Source organism: Orbicella franksi, chromosome 2 (genome assembly GCF_964199315.1).
Source record: "Orbicella franksi chromosome 2, jaOrbFran1.1, whole genome shotgun sequence".
In the NCBI taxonomy this organism is placed as follows: domain Eukaryota; kingdom Metazoa; phylum Cnidaria; class Anthozoa; order Scleractinia; family Merulinidae; genus Orbicella; species Orbicella franksi.
In genome coordinates, this window is record NC_138146.1 from 13,570,291 (window position 1) to 13,585,788 (window position 15,498).

Here is a 15,498-nt window from a genome sequence, read left to right on the forward strand (position 1 = left end):
ACACTTCGTACTACGATTCTCCCATTCAGTTTATTAAATACCGTGCTCCATCGTCATAACGAAACGCATGGTAAGACTTATATTTACAAAAGAAATTCATTAAACGCTGCCTATGGTAAAATGTATTCACAATATCTGGCTAAAACGTAACAGATAGGCCGCTGGTTTTCCCTAAATTGGCCTATTTCTACGCTTTTATTTGTTTACCAGCCAATCAAAATAAATTGTATTACTATCTACTCTCACCGCCAACAGATGCAAAGCCAACACCAAATTTTGTTGCCTACGTTGTCTTGGCCAATCAGATTACACCTGTTTTCTGATTGGCTGCTGTAGATGGCTTTGTGATTGGCTTTATAACTTATCACGTGAACCAAACGCCATTGGATAAACTACTACTTGTTAATAACCTAATGAACCTGTTTTTCAGCTCTAACACGGCGAAATGTAAGAAACAGTCTAACACAAGTACTCGATCAACAGTTTAGACCATGCCGTAATAATATCAGGGGACTTAAAGTTTGAGTAAGAGTGCGACTTTTCAATTCTAGTTTGCAGACTTCACATTTTCACGTCACATACCCATCTCATCCCATGAGCGACCCTCTCAACTTGAAACTAACACGAGGAGCAAGGGCTCTGGAAAGATCACTGATTTGAAATTTGTAAATCGTTCTTGTACTCTTAGTCCAATCTAAAGATCGTAATGACTGACCAACTCAACAAGATCTTAAGGAGAGTGAGCGGATCTACACAGGTTAACAAGTTACTGTAACATAACCTACAGCTAACAAAAGATAAACACGGTAATGCAGTTGAACCTCCTCAATACGGTCACAAAAGGAGCTCTCCTGAGTGTCAGTATTGTGGAGGTAGAAATTATATGTGAGATGTAGTTACTCTGGAAGCAAGTGTGACCTGGCTGCAATATAAAAGTGTCCATCGGGTGGGGCTGGCTGTAAGAAGAGGTTCGACTGTAGGCTGATTTGCCTTCACCCATGATTAAGGGTATCATCAAGCTTAAACTGGTAGCGGTGCCAAGTTGTCATTTAGTTTCTTCCCTAAGTCTAGAAAGCAATTGACACTTACATAAGTTGATGGAGTAAGACTACATAACACAGCCGAGAAATCTAACAGTTGAAAACACCCCAGTTTTAAATCCCCACTACATATGTGTAAATCTACTTTTTACAATAATTTAAATAATAAAAAAAATTGACATTCAGGAATAAAATTAAAATCTGACTCAAACTGGAACTTTCCATGACATTATGTCACTTTGCCTATTTTTGCCAAATGATGCTTCCCATTATGGAAAAAATAAATGTTTGCACAGTCACGCAAAAGCTCTTGATAAAAGCTGTTGAATGAATCGTAAGATAAAAACAAGAAGCATATTATCAATTAATCACTCAATAAAATATCCGCATAGACATTTGTACTCTGAGGTAAAGAATCTTGCTTTTCCAGTGGCAGGCATAATGTGTAATAAAGTCAGCAACTCTTTATCCAAACACACTCCGTTGAGCTGATTCATCAGTCCATTCCTTGTGACATTTTATTCAAACTGTTTAAAACTCTGTGCTGCGCTGTATCTCTCATAGCTCTAAAGGATTTGTCAGCAATGGTGTTCTCTCCCCTCCATTGGCATTTCCGTTTTCATTTTCATGCCTGCAGTTACGCTGACATATGGGGCATGTTTCTTTAATTTCCATCCACTTCATAATACATCTGAAAAATTGTAACAACCGTGTGTAGTAAATTAATATATTTGTTCAGTAGTTTCAATCTGTTTATGTCAGTGGTGATTTTGGTTAATTCCCATTCCCACCTTAAGACATGTACAAGTTCACAAATAGATCATATTGATTTCATATTCCAGTATTGAATAGACAGTTAACATGTTTCTATTCTTGTTGCGACTCTATTCAGACTGCTATTGATTCATTTTGGGAGGTTACAGTTGAGCAATTTGCCAAATGCAGATCATTGCATGGGAGTATGTGCAAACAGAACAATAATATTTATTTATTTGTAACCTCCCAAAAGAATCATCAAATGATTTGAATTGGGAGGCGACAAGCTAGGATGTAAATACATTAGTCAAAACTACCACATTATCACTCCCGGTTTAGACTCAGTTGAGAGCTACAGTTCCACTCCAAAACCGAAAATACAAAAATGGTCAGTTGGTTCCATGGACAGAGCAGGGTAGGAGGACAATGTCTGCTGTAGTGCTATTGTTTTAAGAAACTGGACAGGGTTTCTGATTGGATTTCACACCTAACATTTGTTTTAAAAAGCAAGGTCTCTGAAATCCCAGGTTTTGCAGGAGCATCTTCTCCAATTTTCCTTGTTATTCATTGACGCCTCTACACTTACATGGAGCCCCTTGCAGAAATCAATGTGAATATGATATTAACCAGCTGCACAGTGTGATCAAGAACCTTTATTGACTCACTTGTGATGATAAGCATGTCCACATCTACAAATGCTGATTTCCTCCTTGTTTTGAAAATCATCCAAGCATATTGCACATGTCTAAGAAACAAAATACAATATTGATGGGCTTTATGCAAAGTGATTGTGAGAATAATAAGTCCTCAAATATATGCACAAACAAAGAAAAATTGTAACTAGTTATGTTTAATCAATTCATATATATATTTCTCATATATTTTGCGCAGTGAAAATAGCAGTTCATATATGGTGTGATTGTCTGGGTGAGGGTAGTTCTGAAAAGGGCTGTAAGTTGTACGTTGGTGACTGGAGACAATTCAACAACAGGAGTGGGGGTCATCTGCAGAGTCAACTGAAAAGTGTTTGTCAGTCGACGGTGTTACAACATAGCACTTGCATGCAGAAACTCAAAATAATCTTTTAGCTGCCATTGTAGCCCAGTTCAAAGAACCTAATCAAATGTGCTGATCCCTACAATGAATACAGTATTGCAGAAGTTTGGTTTGGCAGTTTATCTTGGTACAGTAAATGACACAAACTTCAATTTCAACAGTGGCTGTTGGAGTGGCAACTTCATAATCAGTGGCTAAACTTAATGCATCAGTTTGACAAAATTTCTGATTCTCCTCAAATCTACTATATATTTATTTACTTTTTACATTAGAGTGAAGATTTGAGCACTTACATCATTCTTTAGAGAAACTTTCTTTAGCCATTTCCTCCTGTAGTTTCCCTTGAAAATAGCAAAATAAACCAAAAATATAATATTATTACAGATTCTTTTTGCAATTTTTAAAACTGTAATTCATGACAGTACATCAAAAATGTTCAAAATTTCCCTTGGCTTAAAACTTAGGTCCGAGTCACCCTGGCTGAGTTAACTTTTAGTTTAGTTCTTTGCAAAATTCAACTAATCTTTTAGATTAGGATTGCGAACTCATCTCCGGGGGGTGAGACAACTCGGGTGGGTGAGTTGTCTTGCCTCGGCAGGTAGGGTAACCCTGGTAGGTGGGACAACTTTTTTCATATAAATGCCGTAGCTTGCCCAACCGGGACAACTCTTGTCATGGCGAGTGTCACGTAACGCCTAGGTTTAGGATTTAAAGCAGAAATTTGTATCAATGAAGTGAAAATTAGCTCAGCAAAACCCACTGTGATCCAATGACCGAGGAAAATTCAAAGAAAGAGGGATATTTACACATTTGATTATTCAATAGGGGTTAAGAATAATCATGCAAGGTCAACTTTCACTTGACCTGCAGGGATTAGGTTTTCAAATATAAATGCTTGATAAAGTTGCCTCTGGGGGAGGGTTGTCTCGGGTACCTGACACCATATAACTGGGGCCTTACACAATATTTCCAAGCAAGCAATGCAAGACAAAAAGATATTTTAAGAAGGAACACTATACATTTTTCTCTTCCCGATATCATCTCCACCCTCAGATGTATCCGATCTCTACATTGCATTCCTTTTCATGCCAGCCTGTGGCAGCTGCTATCCTGGCAAATTCACTACCAATTTGCAGCTACATGTACTGTCTCATTTGGTGATGATCAAAAAATAAGGCCTCAGAGTTTCGAAAGCAAGTTCCCTTTTATACAACTGTTAATAGCGTTTTCTAGAACTTTTCAAAATGAGTACTGATAGTAATCTCATAGAATTACCCGTCTTAGGCCATCATATTCAATTCTTCTTGAAGATTCTACATCTGCACTCAACTCATCGCTGGTCCTTGAAAGAACAAAATATTACATTTCAAGTCTGTGATGAATACCATTTGAATACAATTTTTCCCTCTTTTAACAAGACCCTTTCAAAATACTGCCATGCAACTTTTTTTCGCTAACTTTAGTTAATTTCTCATCTGATATTAACCACATGACAATTTACCTGCCAAGTTTTGCTATTGTGACATGACTCCAATTTATCACACAAATTCACTTTGCAATACAGCTACTAATTAACCCTTTAAACAGACACTAGAGAGGCATGTAGGTGTCCATGTAATACAGGTAGAGAATACAGTAAATCCACAAATTAGTGCCCCCCCCCCCCTCGAATAAGCGCCCCCTTCAAAAAAGTGCCCCTCCTACTGGCAAAAATTACAAATAAGCACCCCCCTCGAATAAGCGCCCCCTCCCCTCCCCCAATTTTGTGGATGCGCAATGAGACAAAGGATGTGTAGTTTTCATCGTGTAGTATTAGATTTGTGCATTGTCTCAATTTGTGAAAATGTTAAGTTTGGAAAAAAATTACTGTACAAGTACTAACAGAGCCATGATTTAAACTTAACTTTAGGATCAGCTTTTTATGTGGATAAACATCGAATAAACAGCTTATGTTGTTGTTTACGCCCAGATGATGTATTTAAAAAAAAAAGATCATGTCAGGCCATGATTTGGGAAAAATTAAATAAGCGCCCCCCCCCCCCCCTCCCTCCCTCGAATAAGTGTCCCGTGTCTTCTTCTAAAATTAAAATAAGCACCCCGGGCACTAATTTGTGGCAGAAGTATATTGAGGTCTCCACACTATGGAGGAGTCTGTAAGAAGTTTTATTCATGATACTTTTATTATTGTATGAGTAATGGTGTAATTGTTGTAGCATTTTTTTTCTATGAATCAGACCAGCTAGAGCAGCCCCAGTGGCCTTAAAGTGTTCACCTTCAGTTGGTAAATTTACAATCACTGAATACTATCTTACTGCAGATGAAAGTACATACTTAAGTCTCAACTATCCCATACCTTAAAAGATAACAGCAGAATGCAAAACAAAGTCCAAGAATAAGGAAGCCAATGAAGACAATGGGCAACAAGAATATAGATGGGTCATTAAGATAATCTTCACCAGTCATGACCAGTGTTGAATGACAGATTTACCCTGAAATGAAAGATGACCAGTCAAAAATCAGACATAACCAAGCTTGGCAACTTTCGGTGAAGCTTAACTTTAAACACTTTAACAAAAATTTTCAGATTTTTCCAAATGATTTGTCATGTTCATATTAGGCCATGTTACAACCTGTACCATTTTCTGTTTGTTATTAATTTATAATAATTATAAAATTCTGGTCATATAGTACATGGTCTTATAAGCTATGCAGACTAGAGTTGTTTTCCACAATGCTATTTTTAAGATATCAAATTACACTTAATTAATTTCTAGACTTAAACATTAAAATGACTTTGAAAAGTCATTTCTTGTTTACAAGAAAACAATCAACAACAAAAAGTCATCTTGGAAAGTTGAAAGTACTTACAATTTATTAGTCAATAAAAATAACCCCATGTGATGTCCCACATGATGTGGGATTCATAAACTTTCAAATTCGTTCTAGTAGCTCCCCTCATTTCCGCATCAGGTTATGTAAACATGCCTACATTGTTTCTAGCCTGTTAGAGCTAAGAGCCTGGCATCTCATCCCTCTAGGCCAGGTTGACATTTCACAAAAAAGAACACCTGTGATTCACAGCTGAGAAAGTATCCCACACTGATAGCTACTGCAATAACTGTTAATAATTTGCACTACATAATTTATTAATGTTTTTGCTTTACTTGGAACTACCACTGCTGTCAAAGAAACATTAATCCATGTAATGAGTACTAACATTTTACGGACGTGTTTTCATCTCATTAGGAATCCCTTTGTAAGTTGTGATTTGTAAGTTTGAAAACAAAGGGGGAAAGAACTAATTATGACATATCTGGTTCTCAAAGGTGTCAAAAGACTGACATCAACAAAAACAAATTCAATGAATGTCTTTATGCAATAGTTGCAGTGTTGCAGACTTGCATGAGGTTGCTCAATTTTACAACAGTCATGTTTTAGTCTCCCAATAGGACACTTTCAATATCTTAAAATTTAGCTTGATAGTGAGGCTCAGAGGACACAAACAAAGGGAACTGAATGACATGTTTATTCATTTCTTTTGTTTGTGCCCTCTAGGTCTCGCTATCAAGCTGACTTTTAATATATTGTCAAAGTAAAAAAAAAAAAAAAAATTCAAATTATACAGTTTTTACATAGGGCCAGTATCCTGGTCTAATGTTAGACTAAAATAACAGATAGTTTTTCATTCACACAAATTAGCTATTTGACCAATCAGCATATTCAATTTCATCCAGTTTAACCAGACTCTGGGCAGATTTTCATCACCAGCGGGGAATTTTTTAACAGTGCATTGTAGATCATTGAAGATCATCTCTCTTGAGAAATGCCAAACCAGCCAAGAGTGATGAGGCTAATTAAAATAATCATAAAATGCAGTCGAACAAAAAAATTAATTACAAAACACATGCATCATCTCATTACTTATGTGACCAGATCTTGTGGCCACTACAGTCCAACCCCTATTAAGCGGCCACCTATTAAACAGCCACTCCAATTACGCGGCCAGTAATTTAAGGGCTTTTCTATTGTTTTTACCTCTATTAAGCGGCCAACCCTTTTTAAGCGACCACTATCCATTTCCCCAAGGGTGGCTGCTTAATAGAGGTTGAACTGTAATTAAATTGAGATATCCTGCAAGAATCATTAGGGACCTTAAGATGTCAGGACAGGACGACCTAAGACGGCTATCCCAAGTAAATTTACTCAACTGGGCATGTGCACAAGAACTCTCGACTCATTTCTCTGCCGTTGTCATCTCATCGAGGACGCCATTTGGCCCGACTTACCATCATATGGACAACATGAGTACTTTGCTCTTGTTTTGACCTGGAAATGTTCCAGTCGACCTTATTTTCAGTTACATTGATGAGAATGTTTATTGGGTTCACATTTTTCGTGATTGCAGTGTAGAAATACTACGCTGAAATACGAAAAAAAATGTGAACTAAAATATTCCTTGTCTCTGTTCATTTGTGTTTCTGTAGTCACTGTTCAGTCGCTGTCATGAGTGTACAAGCTCAAAACGAAATACAAACCGTGTGCATTGAGAATCCATCAGTGTAAGTACAGTCGATAAAATGTTGTAAGAATGAGTGCCATGAAAGCATTCATCCAGCAAATAAAATGCACAGTTGCAAACTGATGTTTACTGTTGTTTTGATGTAATGTTTGTTTTATTTTTATAATGCTTGTTACAATTACAGATGGAAATCAAAATGTTCACCCAATGTCAGGGTTCTCTAACGACAGGATTCTCAAAGTCCTCAAACGCTCGGTAGTAAAAAGCCATCTGAAGTAGGTCGATCAGGTTGTTCGTTTATTTTTTCGTAGGAAAATTCTGATTTCTTTATTACAAAGAAAGAAGAATAAATTCAGTATTGACTGTTCACCATCATTTAAACTTAATAGGATGAGATTTCTACCATCTCTTTAGTCTACGTTGACGCCGCTGTCCTTTACGAAAATACACATCTTAGCATTTTGTCGTTGGGGACACGACGGGACCCGCGAAAGTTTCCCGCGTCCACTGCCGTCCTGGCCTTCCCGTCCTCGTAACTAAGGTCCCTATTACTAAACTGCAGAAGAAGACAAATCGATCTGTCATGAGATTCAAACCAGGTAAATCCACAATATCGTACATTGCTTGTGTTTTTTGTGAATACATTTATATGAGCAGCAGCGCCAATGCAACATAGATGATGTAAGCTTAATTCATACAGTACGAGGTCGGATTAGTGTTAGAAACAGATCAGTAAGAGTACTTGCAAATTGCATTTGTTTTCATCTATTTTCATTGCTTATGCATGGTTTGCATTGCTTTCGTTCCTGGTACAAACCTTTAAGACTTCATATTTTGTACTGTACCTAAACAAAATAACATTCCTTCTCGTACGCTGGCCGTCAACCATTCATGAATACTAAACAAGATTATGCTTTGGTTTATTGACCCAGTTACATGTATTCGTCGTTCTATCCCGTGTTGCTAGGGTAATCAAGCCTGTAAAAGGAATCAGCCCTATTTCCGCTGGTTTAATACAATATTCGACAGCAATATTGCCTCTTGTTGTTGCGTTATTTTCATTTTAAAGGTCTCAAGCTTGATGAAAATCGAAGACACGGCTTGTTTAATCGGACAGTCAGATTATTTGCCTAAGGTCGACAAAAACTTTCAGTTCGAATCTGATCTTCAACTTTTCCTACAACTGATACTATCAATGTACAAATTAAACGAGGTTTTTAAGCAAAAAGGCATACCAAATACATCTAATTTCCATAACTATAGTCAGCTTATTAATAACGGTTGCTGTTTGCCTTCAAAACAAAGCTAAGCTACGCAGCTAACTTCGATGCAGCGGAGGAAAATAATCTACAAGGTCCCTCTTGATTCAGCTCAGAAAAAAGTGAGGCAATGAAAATGGAAACAAATAACTAACCTGGCTTAACCATTGCGATCAAAATCCGTGAGTTGTAAGCGTATTTCTGAAGAAAGAGTTCCACATTTCCTCGAGGCCCAGATTAAAATGGCTTTGTTCTGCTTCCCGACGTTCATTGCGATATGACAATACGAAGAAAGGGACGAGGGAGGAGTGGGGGTGGGGTGCTGGGTCCATAAATTGGTTTTTCCAACGTCTTGTCTATTTGAACTTTCCCGAAGACAGTTTTCAGGATGGGAGAGTGGAACCCTCTCTCCACAAATTTACGACCGTTTCTTTTAAAATCATCGTAATTGTTAGGGTCACTCATTTTGGACGAAATCATTCACTCTTATGTTTCCATAAATACTTTCATTTCTTTTCCGCTTGTACACAAGTAGCACAACACGCCCCTAAGCATTTGTTTTCCACCAAACCTTTTCCAAAAGGCATTTGAAGTCTCTCTGGTATTTTATTTCTTAAAATAACTTTAAAATGAAAGTCCAGATATTCAAAATGTGATTTTTATCTGGCGGGAAATTGATCTAGTGTATTTTCAAATTTACATTGCAAATTCTTCCAAAAGCGCACGCTGAAGCGGCTAATTTATTCATCAGAAGTGGTCTGCGAACAAGTCTTCGGTGACTCTTGCTTCGTTTACAATATTACCAGAAAAAAACGAGGAAACCTTGCAACAATAAGATGGTAAAGGTCAGCTCGAGAAGGCAGATGTACATCGTAACTATGTACAGATCATTTGAGGCCGATAAAAAGGTGGAAATCCAGCAAAATCTGACGATTCGGCAAAAGCGCGAGGGAACACGTGTAAAGACAGAGTTAAGCTTGTTGATCAAGTCCTGTTTGTCACCGGCTGGGATATTTTAGAGGTCAGTGGTAGAATCTAGCACAGTAACCACCACAAAAATGATAAACATCTCCTCGTGTGCATAATATTTTGCGACAAAAATATCTACGGTGTACTGCATCGATTGTGCCTGAAAGGTGAGGTCGCGAAGCCGAGCTGAGAAGTTTAACGCCTTCAACGTTTTATTTGACTCGCAGCATAACTTCATAAACCGCTTTCCTTTTAGAGCTAACTAAAATTATAAAAAATTTCAAGGGAAATACTGTCAACCTCTGACCATATAGCCCTAACCTTATTTTTGTCTCAAAAGAGTTCTTAGTGAGCTTTTTTCTAAACGGGTTGGGGAGGAGCAAAGGAGGGGCTTATCATGGATGGAATTAGGTGCTCCATACGCGGAAAAGACATACGTTGATTGCGTTATGTTGTCAAACTGTGATACAGCAAAGAAACGTTATGGGGTTTATTTTGTGATTTTATTTTTGACTTCTTGCTGGTGATTTTTTTATCCTGTCATCTTCAGTGTGTTCAATGATGAAACATTTGATGATTCTTCACTGCTGTCAGAGCAACTGATATGGTAAGTTTGCATATTTTTAAAGTTTTTCTTAGTTTGTACCATCAGTCATTATTATCTTTAAAGAAGGGCTCAGCTGAGAGAGCTTTCCCAAATAACCGATAACTACCTGTTTTTTTAGTAATGCTGTAGCCCAACTCCGAAAAACAGGAAATAGTTTAGATTTCTCTGAATGTCAAAAACACCCTTGGCAGTATTTTTATCTCGTTTTGTTCACGGGGGACTAATTACTTGTACAGTTTTTGTGGCTTCTTCCAGTTTACTTCTAAGCCTCGTAATTTCTCAATGTTTTTTCCGAAGCTGAAACTTTCTTGAGTAAAGAGATCTTAAAAAAATAAGATCAGAGGAATGAATCGTTGAACTACATCATATTAAACCTTTTTGGAGGCGTTTTTGACTGACATCTGTCAAGGCACGAATCAAACGAAACGTGTTTTTTTTTTTTCCTGTTGTGTACTGGAGGTAATTCTAGAATGATGTGGCTACGCAACGTAACATTTGTGGTCATTTGAGTCAGTAGTACCTTTAAAGAATTGTTCTTTGAAAGCAAATCATCAACTGAAATGTCTCTAAAGATTACTAAGTAAATTACCTTTTTCCAATGGATTTTATTGCGAAGCATACTCTCCTTGAAAAAAAAAAAAAAAAAATACACCCATAGACGGATGGAGTTTTTGTCAGCTGTGTACAGCAGAATGTTTTCTTTAAAACGCTGACTTGAGGCCAGCCTTATAGTTTTGAAGAGGGAAGTTACCAAAATACATTCCTGCAAACCATGATCCGAGCAAAAAACTGTTTCAAGCGAGCCAGGAAAATATATAATTTATACTTATATTAATTGAATGAGTCTCCCTACCAAGAAAAAAGTCAGCACGACCTGAAATCGAAAAATAGTTTTTGCTCAGAAAAATTGCCCATGTCTTCTCAAAAGTATCCTGGTCTTTTAAGCAGTTTATGATGGTGGACGGACGTACCCAGTGTTTCTGGCTTGAAGTCGTAATCGCCAAGACTGTAACATCTGTACTCTGTTCATTGCGTCCAACCAGTATAACTGTATGAAAATCAAACTTCGACCAATCTTTTCCGACACCTGTTATTCATTTGTTTTGGAACTTTCTCATTTCGCACGAAAATGTTCCAATTCATGTTTCTTTCAAGCTTTTTACTGCGGTCAATCACAGAATAAACTTTCTTGTTCTCGAATGCAAACATAACTACAAGCTCTAATGAGATACTTGTGGAAGAAATTAAAGATAAAGCCTGTGGAAAAACGCCCTGAATTTGAAAATGTCAGTTGGGGAAAGAAACTAGAGATTTTTTAATGTATACTTTGTATAAGTTGCGTCAACGGATTCCAAATGTTGCCATGTTTGTTTAAAACAGCTAATAAACGAAGAGCTCAAATAACGGAACGGAAATAGAATTCGACAGCGTGTGGGGCAAAATTCAACTTCAGATTTTTTTATTTTTTAGCAAAATGTATGAAGACGGTAGAGAAATTGATCTATCAAAAGGAAACTAGGAGTTAACAAACGAGCAAGATCGCTAATCCACGTGCTAACAGTACAGCAGTAAATGCTGTCAGAGAAAATTGCCTTCGTAACTTTGTGTCAAAAATGATAAATCGATGAACCGACATCAACGTTTGCCGAAGGGGACAGTCCTTGGCAATATCATGCAAGATCACTTAAGTCTGCGAAAGTCAAGAAAAGTCAAGCCTTCCTCCAGAAAGTGTGAGGAGAGAAAATTAGATAATTAAGGTTACCGTATACCTTCAGGGGTGTCTCACGTCCAAGCGATGTAGCGCGTTCGGTTTAAGCTGTAGATACTTAAACCCCTATATCAAATTAAAGCTTATAGAGCTGGCTATCAAACTATACCAAAAATTTTGAAATAAAATGAAGTGCCGATTTTTTCACGGCCACTAAATGCGAGCGTCCTAATCACCTTTTGGAAGCTACAAGTCAAAGCGAATTTTGTTTTTCGCCAATTTATTTTTTTCCCCGGTTTCAGGACAAAAAGCGCTAAAAAAGCGTGTCTGCGTTTTGCCACATTCAATTGCAGTAAAAAGTTACAGAACATTTTCAAAATAGGACTTAAAAAATGTGAAGTGATCGTACAAAAATTGCTCTCGGAGAAAAAATATTTCGAAATAAACAATTCGCAGACAAGTTTTTGTTTTTTATATGTTAATCTAGCTACTGTCCAAATTTGAGGGCGATCAAACAAATCCCCTTTGAGTTGTAACTCTTTAAAGTGTCTGCTTCAAGCGAAAAAATTTATTCGAGAAAACAGCGCTAAGAAAAATCTCTTGCTTCGCAAACAAACTCCGCCCACAAACGCCTTCAACTGGGTTCTCAGATCACTGAGCCAATCAGCGCTTGGAAAATTTACTACCATTAACTCGCGGTGAAATTTACGCGTGAATCTCGAAAAAACCCTTGAGTTTCGCAATGCGCTCAAGGCGGAAAGATAATTTTTCTGTAGCTCGGTTTTTCTTGAAGCTGGTCTGGCAAAATGGGGAAGACGAAAAAGGATACGAACGCTAGAGTGGCTGGGCGACGAGAACAAACTGAACAAAAGAAAGCGCGGCGGAGCAAATGTGCATGGATAATATTCCAATGGATCTCAACAAAAGAGTCAATGTACACGTCGCTGTTATAGCTGTCGAGTTCCCAAACTTTTACAGAATCTTTCTCTACTCTTGACTCGACTTTTTGCCTGCTTGATACGATAGCTATAGCTTCATCCGCGAGGCCAACTTTCGCTTCTTCACTCATTGATGTGTTTTCATTCGTTCTTCGCTTTTTCGAACTGGTAAACAGAGTTTTCCGTGGTCCATGTTTACATATAACTTAATAGAATTACATCTAATACGAAAAATGCTTGGATCTGAGTAGCCGGCCAATACGTGGTATCCATATATTCCCGCGAAAGTAGTCTCGGTTGATTGCGTACACGTTATAGGGCTGTCAATCAAGAGGGAACTTTTACTTCCGGCCGTAACGTTAAACCTCCATTTCTCCGCCAATATTGAGTTTTTTCAATTTTGTTTTCAGAAATTAGAGATTACTCTTCGACCATTAGTTTGAACCAAAAATCCAAATTTGAAGAAAATTGCCGATCTGAAGGTATACTGTAACCTTAAGTATGTTTTACATATTCGCTTTCGCTATCAGAAAATATGGAAATCCAACATAGATATATTTGTTTTAGTTCGTTTTGCATTTCTAAGTCACAGGTTACTGTTCCAGTTCATTGACCGTAACAAACACCTGCTAGTTTGTTGTAGGATCATAACTGTAATAAGCGTTGAACTGTAATTACTACCTGCAATAGTCTTTTGTTAAACTGTTATCTATACCTGTATTGTTTTGAAAGTTATTAATGTTGTAAACGATGAATTCCGTTATAGCCAATCGAGCTTTCTGAAATGTATTAGATAATGTTTAGTTAAGAATTTTCAATAGCTTTACGTAATCCTTTAGAATTGTGCTTTCGGCTTAAATAGTCGTGCCTTGTAAAATATTCTTTGGTTACATTTTGGTTGCATTCCGGTTATGTTCCGGTTGCATTCTGGTTGTGTTCTTGGATTAAAACGATATCGTTGGACCTAAGTTCTGAGTGCTGTTGACGTCTCTGAAGATAATTCCCTGTAACAGATCCGGTACTGATCCCTGCAGCAAGAGAGTTACCCAGGTTTTTAAAGAAGCGCTTTCCCAGGCCAAAAACCTATTATCACAAAAGGAAGGATGATTTTATGGGCCAAATATTTCTTGTTTTCAGATCACGTGACGTTCGCTGAAGTATTATATAAAATGAAAACGGAAAACCTCGGAACCATGTTAGAACATTGATCTATCGAGCGTGGCTCACTTTGAGAGATTTGTTGATTCTCATAGACGCTGAATAACTTTTGTTCAAAACGTTGATGTTTTTCATATTAACTGTTATCAGAGATTTGAATCAGGGTTATTGTCATTTGACGACGCTGTTCACCACTTTTCAATTTGTTTGCCAGTTCTTGCGTCCAAGGCGCTGAATACTGGACAGCGCGGAGTAAAACCAAAGAAGATTTCAAAGCGAAATATATTTTATATAGGTAGAAGATTTTTTTTGGCGAGTACAGGGAGCATGTAGAGAGAGTTACAAGATATAGAGATATGTTAGTTGTTTTGTTTACTAACCATTGAAGGCTTTCTTTTCCACTGAAATAATGACGGTCATTTAGATATTGTGATTAATTTGGACGCGTAAGTTATAAGAATGCTAATTGTAGTTATCATAGATTTCAGATTCGTTCGTTTTCTGCACTGTTTTCAGGGTGTATTTGCTCAAAAGCAAGGGAAATGCTTCCACTCTTCATCAAATTCGATCAGGATAGTAGCTTTACATTATTTATGCTTATCTAAATTGTTCCTCCTTTTTTGCCAAGTTCTATTGATTAATTTTTTGAAAAAAACGAAACAAAAAACACATGTTTAAATAAAGACAAACTTTTTACTAGAAGGTATTTATTGTGCCCTTTTAAATGAGATATAGTAGACTAAGCTGCTGTGAATAATTGTTGAGAAATATGGTGTGGTCCACTTTGCGATTTGTACAATCTCCTTTGACTTCTTTATAAAGGAAAAAGTAATTAAATGTATAGAAATTTAGCCGTGAAATAATGTTATTGGGTCTGTGAAGGAAAGAAGGACTTTTCAAGCTTTCTTTTACAAATACAAATGGAGTTTCGTGGAAATAATACACGTACAATGGTCTTTTAGTAATCTATTGTTTTGAATTGATTACTTCTTATTCTTGAGCTTCAATGCAACTGCGCACTTAAAAATGCAAATACCGACTCAAAAATGCAACTGGAATATTCAGCTAAGCGAAATATCGGTTTTTTTTAGTTTCTCGGTTTTTAAGACATAACTTGCGCTACAAAAGTACACGTTCTAGTAGGTCCTCACGCTGACCGTCATGTAGAACTATTTATAACGTTGGCATATGAACAATTTAATTTGTTTGGGAGCAAAACTGTGTTTGTTAATTTGAATCCGGCTGGAATTTGTCGGATTTCGAACAACGAGCGGGGGAAATGCACGAGAATGGGTAGTCACTGTCTTCAGTAATTTTTATTTTTCCTATATCTTATGTTCGTTTTCTTTTTCTTCTTGCAGGAGTGAAGAAGTTACTGAATTACGCGCTATCAAATGAAGATACCTCCTCTTGTCATTGCGCGCTTTCTATGCCGAGTTCGCAGCTTCATTTAATAAAGAATGCAGATAAATACTCGTATAATATTTA

General features: G+C 37.2%; 1 protein-coding gene across 1 annotated transcript; it reads right to left on the bottom strand.

Annotated features, from left to right (window-relative positions):
* Nucleotides 1–11: 11 nt before the first annotated feature.
* On the bottom strand, nucleotides 12–8,883 carry LOC145478078 (RING finger protein 122-like). Its single transcript, XM_081455985.1, has 6 exons — nucleotides 8,786–8,883; nucleotides 5,206–5,341; nucleotides 4,128–4,194; nucleotides 3,146–3,193; nucleotides 2,462–2,541; nucleotides 12–1,731 (listed from the first exon to the last, which is right to left on the bottom strand). Exons 2-6 carry the CDS (start codon nucleotides 5,313–5,315, stop codon nucleotides 1,599–1,601), a joined length of 438 nt encoding a protein of 145 aa, XP_081312111.1. The 5' UTR covers nucleotides 5,316–5,341; nucleotides 8,786–8,883; the 3' UTR covers nucleotides 12–1,598.
* Between the last annotated feature and the right edge of the window lie 6,615 nt (nucleotides 8,884–15,498).

Excerpts from the sequence above, each read along its gene's own strand:
- LOC145478078 (XM_081455985.1), bottom strand. The coding sequence starts at position 5,315 with ATGACTGGTGAAGATTATCTTAATGACCCATCTATATTCTTGTTGCCC. Across the intron at positions 4,195-5,205 it reads TTCTGCTGTTATCTTTTAAG|GACCAGCGATGAGTTGAGTG; the intron begins GTATGGGATAGT and ends TGTTCTTTCAAG. Across the intron at positions 1,732-2,461 it reads GGACATGCTTATCATCACAA|ATGTATTATGAAGTGGATGG; the intron begins GTGAGTCAATAA and ends ACAATTTTTCAG.